Here is a 13,678-nt window from a genome sequence, read left to right as displayed (position 1 = left end):
TTCTATTCTTTTTTGAAAATGCTGATCTGCTAACAGGATAATAATTACCTTTTTTGTCAATTAAAAACATTTCTGATATTTTCTGTTTTTTCCTTGAATGACTAAAGCACTGTTGTGATACAACAGTTGTCTGCTCTAAATTTATTTGGGAAAATCAGCTCCCTCTCACAACAAGATATGACAAACACATCGTCACACCAGCAAAATCAATATTAAATTATCTTTATCCATTGTGCTATAAATGGTCTGCTTCTATCTGGTTGATGATACAGAGTACCTAAATTTAGATAGAGGATGGCAAAGATAATTTTCTCTCCTAAGCCAACATCAATAAAGCAGGCTTAAAATGACTATGATACAGTATATGTTGTTCATTGGTGTTATATGATTATATCCCATTCATGGATATTTATTCACTCAATTATTCACCATGTATTGTCTTTATTATTTCATTTAAACCAATATTTATGTAAATACGCATATAAATTTGTAACAAACTCAATGCTCAAGCTAAACTAAGCTAAGCTAAGCGAAGGTGCTCTTTATCCAGTCATTCCCAACTGGAATTATGACAAACGGATGACTGTAACTGAATTGTTTAAAAACAAGTCGTCAAAATGAAGATCATTTCATACCCTGATGATTGCTGTACCTACTGCCCAGCTGTGAAATAATTTGACCTCTTGAGTCATAAATGAATACATGTATAAATGAATCAGAACCTTAGAAGATGATGACTAACAAACCTTCAGCTCTGGGTCAGGCGGAGAGGTCGGCTGTACTGGGATGACTGCCCTGTTGACAGTGACTCTGCGATGCTCGGTACTTCCTGTAGGTGGAACAGGGCTGCATCAGTATCCAGGTCAGTAAGCGCCACACACTAGGTGGGAATGATTTTTTTTCTTTTCTCACTCCCGCGGGAACAAACATCGCGCCCTACATTTGCACCCCGCATTGCTGTTATTGATCGGCACAGTATGGTCACTCAGACAATCCATTTTCAGGTCTTTTTTTTTTTTTAGGCCGAAAAAGTGCACTTTTATCAACGGCTAACTGGGCCAGCATCAGCGGATAAGCTTTTCCCGTTTACGCCTGTCTGCTCTTCTCCTGGCCTATATTTCCTAGGCGGTGATTGCCCGTCCGCGAGGAAACCATTTAAGGTCAGCAAGAATTGTAAAACAACCCACATTCCTGGAAGAAATTTCTCTCAAGGTGCTTCGTTCCAGAATTTGAGCTTTTGTGGAGCAAGACCTTCCCTTTGTGCAAACTGGGTCATCGATCTGTGTTCGGACTGGTTCCACTCTCTTATCGGGTCAATGGCACTGTTATGACACGGACATCAACCTGATCACCGCGCGGAAGCATAAACCAGACCAGCCAAAGGAACAGCCGATAATTTTGGCGTCACGGCATTGATCAGTATATAAAGAGCGGACGCTTTGGGAGCTGTGGGCAGTTGGTGTGGAGAAGGCAAACTCTGCAGTGCTGACGAAGAAGAACACATTTGAAAACCTGTCTGGTCCTGCCTCGGTCACTCATTTGAAAAGCTCAGCGTGCACAAGAACCAGCGTTCGCTGCTTCTGTATTTCTACAACGTGCGCCGCCTCACAAGTTAAAAAAAGGAACCTTCGTAATCATCGACACGCTTCGACCCCCGAAAAAGCGGTGCCATGAATTACCACTCCGCCAGAATGGGCGTCGGCTGCCGCCCGGGCCACCACGACTGCAACGGGACATTTAGGGAACCCTCGTTCGCCAGGAACTACCGGCTGCCGGACCGCCATTACCACCACCCGACCATTGCCGTCCCCCCCTACCCTCAGCTCCCCGACCCGCCCCACTTTCCCGCCGTGGACGTCCCGGATCACGCCCACTACATCATCGGCGCGGTCATCCTGGCCGTGGGCGTGACGGGGGTGCTGGGCAACGCCCTGGTGATCTACGCGTTCTGCCGGAGCCGGGCGCTGCGCACGCCGGGGAACATGTTCGTGGTGAACCTGGCGGCGGCCGACTTCCTCATGTCGCTGACGCAGTCGCCGGTGTTCTTCGCCGCCAGCCTGCGCCGCCGCTGGGCGTTCGGGGAGCGCGCCTGCGAGCTCTACGCCTTCTGCGGCGCCCTCTTCGGCATCTGCTCCATGGTGACCCTCGCCGCCATCGCCGCCGACCGCTGCCTCGCCATCACCCGGCCCCTGGCCTTCCTGGGCGGGGTCACCCGCCGGCGGGTGGGGCTCGTGCTGGGGGGCCTGTGGGCGTACTCCCTGGGGTGGAGCCTGCCGCCCTTTTTCGGGTGGAGCGCCTACGTGCCCGAGGGGCTGCAGACGTCCTGCAGCTGGGACTACATGAGCTTCACCCCCTCGGTGCGCGCCTACACCGTCCTCCTCTTCACCTTCGTCTTCTTCGTCCCGCTGGGGGCCATCGGCGCCTGCTACCTGGCCATGTTCCGGGCCGTCCGGACGGCCCGGAGGGAGGTGCGGGAGCTGGGCTCCGGGGAGACGCAGAAGGCCTACGAGCGCGTCCAGGGCGAGTGGAAGATGGCCAAGGTGGCCCTGCTGGTCATCCTGCTCTTCGTGATCTCCTGGTCGCCCTACTCGGTGGTGGCCCTCACCGCCACGGCGGGCTACTCCCACCTGCTGACGCCCTACATGAACTCCGTCCCGGCCGTGATCGCCAAGGCGTCGGCCATCCACAACCCCATCATCTACGCCGTCACCCACCCCAAGTACCGCGCGGCCATCGCCCGCTACGTGCCCCTCCTCCGGCCCGTGCTGCGGGTGCGGGACAAGGACCTGCGCTCCTCCTTCACCTCCTTCAGCGGCGCCGCCTCCTCCTCCTCCTCCTCCCGCCGCGCCACCATCACCAGCCAGAGCTCCCTGGGGGTCGGGGCCCGCGCCACAGGCCGCTGGGGCAAGTCGCGCCTCTCGTCCGCCTCGGACACCGAGTCCTGCTGGGTGGAGAGCGAGGTCGACGGCTCCTCCTCCTCCGCCGCCGGCGGCGGCTCCCTTCCCGTCACGCGACGCGCCTCCGCGGAGGTCCTCCGGGAGGCGGAGCAGCCGAGGGGCGCGCCCAACCCCGCCTTCAACGCGGCCGCCGCCGCGGTGGGGGACGAAGACGTCCCAGACGGGGGCGCGCAGTGCGACGGGAAAGCTTTCCTGCTTGCCGGGAACTGAGAGAACGGGTGCAAGTACGCTTAGGTGGCGTAGTAAAAGAACAGCCTTGTCTTGATGGTGAGTCGCAGTCTAGCCCTCTAAGGTGTAATATCACAGATATGTGACTAGAACTTTCCTGACTGAACATTCTATCACTGATATAACAAACACTGCTGGTAACTGAAAGCAATGGGGTTCTAGAACACTGACTTAGATTTTTTTGAAAAGTAATTCCAAAAAAGGGAATTAAATAACTCACTCAGTGATGCATACATGTCTGTTTCACCTTTCCCAGCGATTTAGGTCATTGCAGGCTTACTGTAATGTATAAGATCTGGACACAAAGTATGTTGTTATGTGCATAAATTATGTTTGATGTTTGACATTGTATTTAACTGCATCTTCTAGGAAATTTAGCTGAAGTACTTTGGACAGGTTTCTCTACGCACCACGATGAACTGCCAAAATTAACCTAATAAATGAACTGTAAAGTAAGATAAAGTCAATGATTCTGTACAGTTGCTCCTCATAATGAGTTATGATGGCAATTCTCTAAAATGTATTTATTGAAATGGTCCATACATTTTGCCATCATCGTGTCTCCCAATGTCTTTTTTCATTTTTCAGGCCCAGCATATTTCATTTTATATTGCAACAATAAATTCTATTAGATTTTTCAATGTGCCTAGCTGAATAAATGAGATCATCTGCCACGTCTGTGTGATGAAAGCTTCATGTGAATGTAATTTGTCTTCCAATAAAGAGTTTAAATGACACTGATATTCAGCTCTTTTTTTCAACAGCCATCATCGAGCTGCATGTGCTCACACTATTAATATCACTTTGGGAGTGTTTTACTTATTTTACTTTGTTTTAGTTTAGTACTGCGCTTAGGTTTGGTTTAGTACTACACTCAAATGTGTAATCATTGTTACTTGTGGAACCCATACTGTAGCCTATATAATAAGGAAATGCATGGTTAAAATTTCTCAAAATATCCGTATTTATTATTAGAACCATATGCCATAAATTCATTAGTGTGGAACTATCACTATACAAGTTGACATATTTAAATTGTGTTGTTCTGCTATATTGGGGCATAACTGGTTTTAGCATGATTATTATTTCCTGTTGTGTCTTTCTGAATGTGGAGACCAGTCCTGTACCCTGACTTTTCCAGAGCTTTTCATCTCAAGGACACCTATAAGGTTTTGGTATCACAGAAAATAAGCTCATAAACGAACCCACTGGAATCTATCTTTCATCTCTCATTCAAAATGCAATCAAGACCGTTATCTGCGCGCCACTTGTGTAGAATTCATATTCGTTGAGGCGCGCCTTGCGCTTGCTTGGGCGCATGCTCGGAAAAACGTCACTTCGTTTGGCTTCCTGTTCACATTGTTTTCATTCGGAAAGATGGCAAAAGAAAAAGCTGCCTTGACTTGTGCAGGTAATGTAACTTCATAAAGCACAACTGCGCTGCAATGTAAACATGCTGTTTTGTTTTTTTTCAAAGTGTATCATCAAACTAGCTGGTTAACGTTACAGTATGTCCATCCAGTTAGCTATCTTGCTAATTGCAGGAGGCAATCTCCCTCTCCTAATAGGTGCAATTTAGCTTAGCTACTCGCTAATAACTTTTGATTTGACTGAGTTTGTTTATGTTTTTTTTCTGTTTACAGTGGTTTTATTTAATATAGCAGCGTCGTTAGCCTATGTGGAAGACCTCGATGACAAGTAAGTGGTCTAATTTAAAAGGGCGCTTTGAAATGGTTTATTTAGGTGTTCAATTTTCATCGCTTGTATTGCATCTGCATGCAAAAACATGGCATCAATACAATGACGTCGGAGAGAAAAGTATCGGGAACACAATAGCTGAATGGACAGATGCGCTCCAAGATGAGTTTGGTACAGTCTTCAACCCTCAGGCAGAAGGGCTTCGTTCAGTTTTACACAAGGTTACCTAGCTGATGCTAGGTCGTCATGTTAGAATTTTGTTGTCGTTTTTCAGCGCTTATTTGTAGCTGACGAGTTAGCTGTTCTTGGGCTTCAGTAGTGCACATAGCCTGCTGCGAATGTTAACGCATCTAGCCAGATTCAAGGTTATGATTTTAGCTTAAAGATCGTGTATGAGATGCATTCATACAGCATGCTTATCGAAGCTGCATTACAGTCATCCACATGGTGGGTAAAATGTCACCCCTGTCACTGTGTCTCAAAAGCATTTTTGTTGTTTAATATATTGTTTGCTTTTCAAAGGGCCAAACTCCAAGCTGTTACAATTCTGTGCATACGTGCAAATGACTTGTCTGCAATTGCTCACCTGTTTGTTGTGCTAATCATATCGTTCTTCATATTGTTGTGTTGCAGGTTTAAAGATGGTAGGATGAATGACGCGTGGCTGGTGAAAGTAAGTAATTTAAGACTTTCACTGTCACCAGGACCACATACGCTAGTGGTCTGGGGAAAACTCTTGAGTGTTTTTCCTGGCTATGCTGCCCATCAGCCAGTCCTGGAACTGATGCATGTTGTGCTCAGACAGACATGTGGACACTGGACACTGATAGATGTACAAAATGGCCAGCAGATGGAAAATTTAACTTAATTGATTTGGAAACGGAGTTATGGCAAGTCTAGCAGACAAGTACCCATTGACATGCATTCACACAAACTGACAGATGGGCTATAGTGTGATGGAAGAAGTGATGAATCCAAGCATGGAAAGGCAGACAGGAAATGACATCATTGAGCACTGCAACCCTCCGAAGAGTAGGGTTTTTTTTTTTTGGAATGTTTTAGCTCAAAATTCTAGAACTCCATTGCTTTCAATCAGTGATTGTTACATCAGCATTAGAATGTTCAGTTAAGAACATTCTAATCGCATACACGTGATCTCACATCCTCCTGGGTTAGAGGTAGCTGACGCTGTCTCTCGTGTGAATGGCTGTGTTGCAGTTCTACGCCCCGTGGTGTGGGTATTGTAAGAAGCTGGAGCCAGTGTGGCATGATATTGGGGCGGAGCTCAAGAGCTCGGGGTCCGTTATCAATGTGGGCAGGATGGATGCCACAGCATACTCCAGTAAGTCACCTCCAGGCCATGCACCCTGCTGCAGGTAGCTGACCCACACTTCTGCACTCATACAGAAATGCCTGCTAATGCTGTTCGAAATCCCTTCTTTATTTGGCCTGTCATACTGCAATGGATTGCCGACCTGTGTATTCCTGCCTCTTGCCCAAATGCATGCTGGGATAGGCTCTGGCCCCCCACCACCCTGACCATATTTCCATAAAAATACAGCTGTAAACGGCAAATACACTACATGGCCAAAAGTATGTGGACACCTGACATCCAACATCTCATCCAAAATAATGGTCATTAATATAGAGTTGGTCCACCCTTTGCTGCTATAACAACCTCCACTCTTCTGGGAAGGTTATACTAGATGTTGGAGCATTGCTGCCGGGATTTTCAACCATTCAGCCAGAAAAGCATTTAGTGAGCTTGGGCACTGATTGGGCGATTAGACCTGGCTCGCAGGTGGCTTTCTAATTGATCCCAAAGGTGTTGGATGGGGTTGAGGTCAGGGCTCTGTGCAGGCCAGTCAAGTTCATGCACACCGTTGTTGACAAAGCTGTTTCTATATAGACCTTGCTGTGTGCCTGGGGGCATTGTCATGCTGAAACAGGAAAGGGCCTTCCCCAAACTGTTGCCACAAAGTTGGATGCACAGAATCATCTAAAATGTCACTGCAGTAAGATTAGCCTATATTGGAACTAAGGGGCCTAGCCCAAACCATGATATACAGCCCCAGACCAAGGGGTGTCCAGATACTTTTGGTCACATAGTGTATCAATAGAAGGTCAATAGAAGCTTTGTGAGCTTCCCTAGCTTGCAGAGTTGCTCCTAACAAAAACAAATAAGTTATTGTAATGAGGCACACAGGAACTTTTAGCGATGGGTGAAGATTTGGTTATATTGCACTTCGCCGATGACGCTGCAGTGCGTTTGAAAGCCCCCCCCCCCCCCCACGGAAACGACGAGCGTGACGCGCGGTCGGCGTTCCAGATGGCCTTACCGCGTCGGCGGCTCTTCTCCGGGGGGTATTTTCCCCGCCAAATCCCTTCTAAGTCCCTCACGTCTGCTCCCAGGAGTTAATGAGGCTGCTTTCGTTTTAGCGCGGTTTGGCGGATCAGCCCGGTCCAGTCCGGTCCAAATCCTGCCACGGTGGCTATTTATAACGACCGGGGGTGGCGATGGCCAGGATCGCGTTCGTGCCAACGAGATTCTCTCGCTCTCTCGCGCTTTTTCCCCTCCCTTGGATGCCCGTTGATGGAGGTCATTTCTCAATCGGGGGGGTCAATAGATTGTTTCGTCGTGTTTGTAATGATTCGGGGAGATTAATAATGGGCGTGGTTCTCAGCAATAATTCTGACACAGAGGTGACATGTAGCTGTAGTGATTAGCACTTGGACCAAAAAAAATAAATAAAAAAATGTTACAGTGTGGTTACAGCAGATGTTTACGAGTAGCTGGGTAACATCATCACAAAAATTACTTTTTTGGGCTGTAGATTACAGCTGGGCTGCATGAACCGTGCACAGATGGTGAAACTGCTTCTTGGACTTATGACACACGAGGTTTGAATAAAACAGTTTGCACAAGCACGAGGTTTAACCCTACGAAGAGCAGGTTTTTTGGAATGTTTTTTTTTCAAAATTCTAAGTCAGTGTTCTAGAACTCCACTGCTTTCAGTTACCAGTAGTGATTGTTACATCAGCACTACAATGTTCAGTTATGAAATGCGAGGATAGTGGGAACCAAATTAAGAGAGTGTTTCTCTGTGTTCTGATTTCATGTTATTTTCAGTGGAGGTTTCCCTTAAAACGAACCTGAATAAATTTTCAGAGTGGAAGGTAGACGCACATAGTACCAGTACAGTGTATGGAGTGTGAGCAAAGCTTGCTGTGCTTCTTAATGAAGCTAATAGAGGGCATGTGGTCACATTATGGTGTACTATTGTTGGGAATTTCACACAGATATGGTCATTCCGTAAGGGATTCCATTTTTCTGGTGTGAAGAAAAATACTTAGGCCTACATCATGACCGTGGGTCATGAGGCTTTATGTTGCCGTTTATGGAAAACGTAGGCTATATATTGAAAACATGAGTATTGTGTTAACTTTGCACCGGGTAATGTGATTTATTTAGTGGTTTATATAATAAGCTAGCCGTTGATGACAGTTTGGAAAACACTGTGTTGTAATAAAAGGAAATGTAATCTCTTCTAGGTGTCGCGTCTGAGTTTGGAGTCCGTGGCTATCCCACTATAAAGCTGTGAGTCTGAACTTTGTCAGTTTGTTTTCTAGCACCAGTGTTTTTAGGTGCTGGCTTTAGCACCTAGACATACTGCGATTGCTGTCGTAAGACAAACGGATCTTGGCCTACATTCAGAAAAATGTGCGGCATTAATAGCACTGCATTAGTCTGGAATAACTGGTTTTTAGTCCTTCTGAAAGGTATTCATAAGCGATGCACAAAAAACAAATTAACTAACATGGCTCGCTTGGAGACAGTTTGAAGATTGGAGATGGTAGATAATTTGCGTGCCTGGTTGAGACGAGTCCCATTTCAAATCAGTGAAGGAAATCAATAGAAATTAAATTCATGAATTGAAAAAGAGTTGAGGATTTTTCAGTTCCTCAACTGAATTTGAATTGTTTCCTGAATTGAATTGAAATGGACACAATACAGCGTGTGCCACCTGCAGTCTATTTACTTAACCCCCTTGTTACTCAAATCACGGTCCTCAGGGGCCAGAGGACTGCTGGTTTTCCACCCTCCATTTACCTGTGAGTCAGGTGTAAAGACAGTCTGCCCAATTGGTAGCACTGTTTGTTATCAGTTAGTTACCTGGGAGAAAAGAAAACCTGGGCTGGATTTGGATTCGAGGGCCGGGATTTGAGTATCTGTGACCTTGCCATTCAGTACTGCGACCCCACTGATTGTGCACTGCGAGCCAGCCAGTATTATTCTGTCCGGCTCTTTGCACTGACTGGGGTTGCCACCCTGTCCTTTGAACGCTGTTCTGTAACCGACGGTAACCCTTTTTTTTTTTTTACAGGATAAAGGGAGACCTGGCCTACAACTACAGAGGGCCCAGGACCAAGGATGACATCATCGAGTTCGCCAACAGGGTGGCGGGGTAAGGAGGCGCAGCTGGGCCCTGGTGTTCCTCGTACGTCGGGGGTTTTTCTACGTCGTGCTGCATCGTTCTGTCCGACGCATTCGGCTTCGGCCTTTGGCTGCGTTTGCTCTCGCCCCGCCGTTAGCATTCGCGAATAGCCGCGACATCTCGCTGCCATTTTACAGTCTACGAAATGCTAGTGTGAAGTGAGCCAGTCATATAAAAAGGCCTTTATGTGAGTTGGGGCCTGGGTGGGCGGTGGAGAGTAGGCCATAGCATCCCATACTATACCTGCCTCATTCAGACAGTCTGGTCTCTGCTCTCTGCACACAATACTTCAGTGGGTCCCAAAACCTTATTGGTCATGCTCCCCTGATAGGGAATTTTTCTAAGCACCCCTCCACCCCCCCTCCCAGCTCACACTCACACATCCTGCCCCCTCCCCCCTCCCCCCACAGTGTCTCTCTGTGCGGCCCTGTACCCCCCCCCCCCCCCCCCCCCCCCTTTGGGAGGTGCTGCAGTAGTTGTGTATGTGGTGTAGACCAGTGGTGCCACAGCTGCACAGCTCAGCTAGATAGCTCCAGTGTGAGACCTGGGCTGCTGCCTCCTCAGATTAATAGCAGGGCATTGATTAATCGATACGGCTAAAGCTGAGATATGTCAGGAAGTCTGTCAGACAGTTTGTTCTTTTACTGTATCCTGTCTGCTTCACCACCGATTCACAGTTCATCATCACTCTTTCCTTGGCTGTCTTGTTGTATACTTGATTGTCTTGTTGAGTTTATTAATGTGTGCACTTTAAAAAAATATTAATTAGCAAGCATTGAAACTTGTTCCTAAAATAAGAAATAATTTGAGAGATGATTAAACTGAGACATTTGTTTGTTTGATATTTTTCAGATTTTGAACATTTAACTTGCATTAAAATGTGATTAATTGCACTGGTTAATTGTTTTTACATGTATTCTAGAGAAGACAATCAAATGCAGTGTAATCTAAAATCCTTTCAGAGGCCTATGGATTGGTTCACTTTTTACAGTAGTGAACACATTCATGACATGTCACACTTGTACTTGCATGTTTTTGTGGCTGGCTTTCTTTGTTGCCACTAGGTGGCGCCACATACCAATCAGTTTAACTGCTGCACTTTTCTGATGAATGGGATCACCTTTCAGCTCAGTGTTTACTGTCAAACTGCAGCCTAGCCCTGAGAGGAATATCTCTCCAGATTGCTCCCATAAGAGAACCTCAGGTTAATTGCCCTTTGTGTGTGTGTGCGCGCTCGTGCGTGCATGTGTATGTATGTGTGCGTGTGTGTGTGTATATGTGTGCGTGTGTGTGTATATGTGCCCTCTCTCTCTCTCCAGGCCCGTGGTGCGCCCTCTCCCCAGTCAGCAGATGTTTGAGCACGTTGTGACTCATCACAGCGTGGTCTTCGTCTACATCGGTGGGGAGTCGCCGCTGAAGGTAGGCCTCTGATATCAGGGCGTCCTCTCTGAACAGCCATAAGGGTGTCCCATGTGACCCCCGTCCACTGTGCAGATGCTGAAAAAAAAATGTAGCCACCTGGGTGAAGTCGCTAGCTGAATCGCCACACGCACAGAAACGGCCTGTGTGTGGAGTGGCGTAGAGTTAGCCAGTGCCTGTAGACCTGCAGTGACACAACGCTCTTCTACGAGAACGTCAGTTAACTCAGGCTTAGTTGATGCAAGTAGAGAGTATCATTAAGTTGTGACTGTGATCAGCCTTGCCTTCTGTGGGTTTTTAGGTTGCCTAAACCGTACCAGGATTATGCACAACACAACTCTCCTGAGCTCTTCACTGTCGAGTTTACGGTGTTTTTTTTGTGTTCACTACCTTTATGTTGCAACTTACGCGACAGCCAGATGCCGGCTCAGAAGCCGAGCCTATTTCAAGAGCTGAATAATGAGGTGTTTGTCTGAAAATGAGAATCTGAAAGTCCCTTGCTGTCCTGGTAACAAAGCTGAGGAAGGGTTTTTTTCTTTTCTTTCTCCTAACCGATATAGGCGCTTAAAATGGCAGTCCCCTGGGGCTGATGCTATCAACTCTTTTGTTTTTTTGCGTTTGTTCGCTCTCGCTGCGACGGCTGTGTTTCTTGTCGTCTCCCAGGAGAAGTACATCGAGGTGGCCTCCGAGCTGATTGTGTACACCTATTTCTTCCTGGCCTCGGAGGACGCTTTGCCCAAGGTGAGTCTGAGCGTGAGGACAGGCCTCTCTCTCTCTCTCTCCCTCTCACTCTCTCTCCCTCTCTCTCTCTCTCCCTCTCTCTCTCACTCCCTCTCCCTCTTCCTCTTCCTCTTCCTCTCCCTCTCTCCCTCTCCCTCTCTCTCTCTCTCTCTCTCTCTCTCCCTCTCACTCTCTCTCCCTCTCTCTCTCACTCCCTCTCCCTCTTCCTCTTCCTCTTCCTCTCCCTCTCTCCCTCTCCCTCTCTCTCTCTCTCCCTCTCACTCTCTCTCCCTCTCTCTCTCTCTCCCTCTCTCTCTCACTCCCTCTCCCTCTTCCTCTTCCTCTTCCTCTCCCTCTCTCCCTCTCCCTCTCTCTCTCTCTCTCTCTCTCTCTCTCTCCCTCTCACTCTCTCTCCCTCTCACTCCCTCTCCCTCTTCCTCTTCCTCTTCCTCTCCCTCTCTCCCTCTCCCTCTCACTCTCTCTCCCTCTCTCTCTCACTCCCTCTCACTCTCTCTCCCTCTCTCTCTCACTCCCTCTCCCTCTTCCTCTTCCTCTTCCTCTCCCTCTCTCCCTCTCCCTCTCACTCCCTCTCCCTCCCTCTCCCTCTCCCTCTCTCTCTCTCTCTCTCTCTCTCTTTCTCTCTCTCTCTGAGTCTTCCTCTCTCTCTCCCTCTCTCTCTCCCTCTCCCTCTCTCTCCCTCTCTCTCCCTCTATCTCTCTCTCTCTCTCTCCCTCTCTCTCCCTCTATCTCTCTCTCTCTCTCCCCCTCTCTCTCTCCCTCCCTCTCTCTCCCCGCTCCCCCTCCCTGCCCCGCTCGCCCCGCTCGCCCCTCCAGCGCTCCCTCAGAGATAGCGGCAGGGCCGGCCCTTTCATCTGGATCCTCTTAGCGCCCCTCTCCGCCGCTCCCTTTCATCTTTTGTGGAGGGGGGAAGCTTTGGGAGAGTGTTAGCAAGTTGAGAGTTTTTTTTTTTTTTGGTTAAGCGGTTTGTAGTTTCAGGAAGCGGGGAAGGGAAGGGGGGGGCGGTGAAGATGGAACAAATTAAAGGAATGCGCTGCGCTTCTGAACGTGAGGGACGAAGGCTCAAAGAAGCCCTTTTAAGAGGAAGCGTGCTCGACGCGCTCCTGTCGTGGGTTTTTGAACGTGCGAGATTCAGCAGGGTTTATGTTTCGCCGCCTGGTAGCAGGTTTTACAGCGGCTCTGAAGAAAAACAACAGCGTCTGATCGGAACGAATCACCTCAACCACACTGCAAATCCCTTTGATATCTGAAAAGCACTGTGTGTGTATATATATATATATATACACGCATTACATGATTCAGAATTGGCATGCTTCCTAGAAGGAGGCCCCTGTCTAACCCAGCAGTTGTGTTTACGAGCAGTCGTTTGAGCTCTTGGGAGGGTAAAGGGGGGGGGGGGGGGGGGGCGGGGCATCTGCGCACAGGAGATTAAGGGATCTCTCCTGAAGGGACCGTCCCGTCGGAGCAGGGCTCCAGCGCAGCGTCCCGAAGGCCTGGCCCCTTTGTCCTGTTCCCCTTTGAGTGGGCGAGGAGGGTACGGGTGAGAGCGAAGCCTTCTCACTGGGTCAGGGAGCTGAGGATTACTCAGCGTGGGGTTTGAGTCTAATCCAGTCTCACATCGTTTTATTTATTTATTTATTTATTATCCTTTATTTAACCAGGAAGGTCCCATTGAGATACAGTATCTCTTCTGCCAGGGAGTCCTGGTCAAGATGGCAGCAGGAAAATAAAAGTTTCATATTAAAAACATACCAAAGAAAATAAAAAATATATATAATAATTAAAAAAAAAACAGACATACAAGGATCAGGAGCTAAAAGGCACTTGTTGCTAAAAGCAATAACGTTGTTCAGTAAAAACAGATTTTAACATATTTTTATGCATGTCAAGAGAGGGTAAGGATTTCAGATTAAGAATGCCTTGTAACTCATTCCAGACGTGCGGGGCATGAAAGGAAAATGCTGTTGGGGAAACGTGCTGCATCCCAGACCTTAACACTTCTTTTTTTTTTTCCCTCCTCACGGTGTTTTGATTGCGGTTTATCTGTGTGAAATCGCTGCAGTTTACTCTTTTATTCTTTTTTTTCTTTTTGTTTCTTAATAAAATGTGCTACTAGAATCCCGATTTGCTTCGGTATCTCCG

General features: G+C 47.8%; 2 protein-coding genes across 3 annotated transcripts in view; both read left to right on the top strand.

Moving 5' to 3' along the window:
* Positions 1-1,039: 1,039 nt before the first annotated feature.
* opn4.1 (opsin 4.1) lies at positions 1,040-3,167 on the top strand. Its single transcript, XM_035429327.1, has one exon. The coding sequence runs from the start codon at positions 1,671-1,673 to the stop codon at positions 3,165-3,167; it is 1,497 nt and encodes a 498-aa protein (XP_035285218.1). The 5' UTR covers positions 1,040-1,670.
* A 1,328-nt stretch (positions 3,168-4,495) lies between these two features.
* LOC118234377 (protein disulfide-isomerase TMX3-like) overlaps positions 4,496-13,678 on the top strand; it is a 34,520-nt gene continuing 25,337 nt past the window's right edge. For both annotated transcript variants that reach the window (XM_035430871.1, XM_035430870.1), the window contains exons 1-8: positions 4,496-4,596; positions 4,829-4,883; positions 5,517-5,556; positions 6,102-6,225; positions 8,436-8,481; positions 9,269-9,349; positions 10,699-10,798; positions 11,462-11,539. In XM_035430871.1, coding sequence (XP_035286762.1) covers positions 4,563-4,596; positions 4,829-4,883; positions 5,517-5,556; positions 6,102-6,225; positions 8,436-8,481; positions 9,269-9,349; positions 10,699-10,798; positions 11,462-11,539 — 558 coding nt within the window. In that variant the 5' untranslated portion in view covers positions 4,496-4,562. The remainder of the gene's footprint in view (positions 4,597-4,828; positions 4,884-5,516; positions 5,557-6,101; positions 6,226-8,435; positions 8,482-9,268; positions 9,350-10,698; positions 10,799-11,461; positions 11,540-13,678) is intronic.

Source organism: Anguilla anguilla, chromosome 8, assembly GCF_013347855.1.
Source record: "Anguilla anguilla isolate fAngAng1 chromosome 8, fAngAng1.pri, whole genome shotgun sequence".
NCBI lineage: Eukaryota > Metazoa > Chordata > Actinopteri > Anguilliformes > Anguillidae > Anguilla > Anguilla anguilla.
The sequence above is the reverse complement of the archived record's forward strand: the minus strand, read 5'-3'. Positions and strand labels throughout refer to the sequence as shown.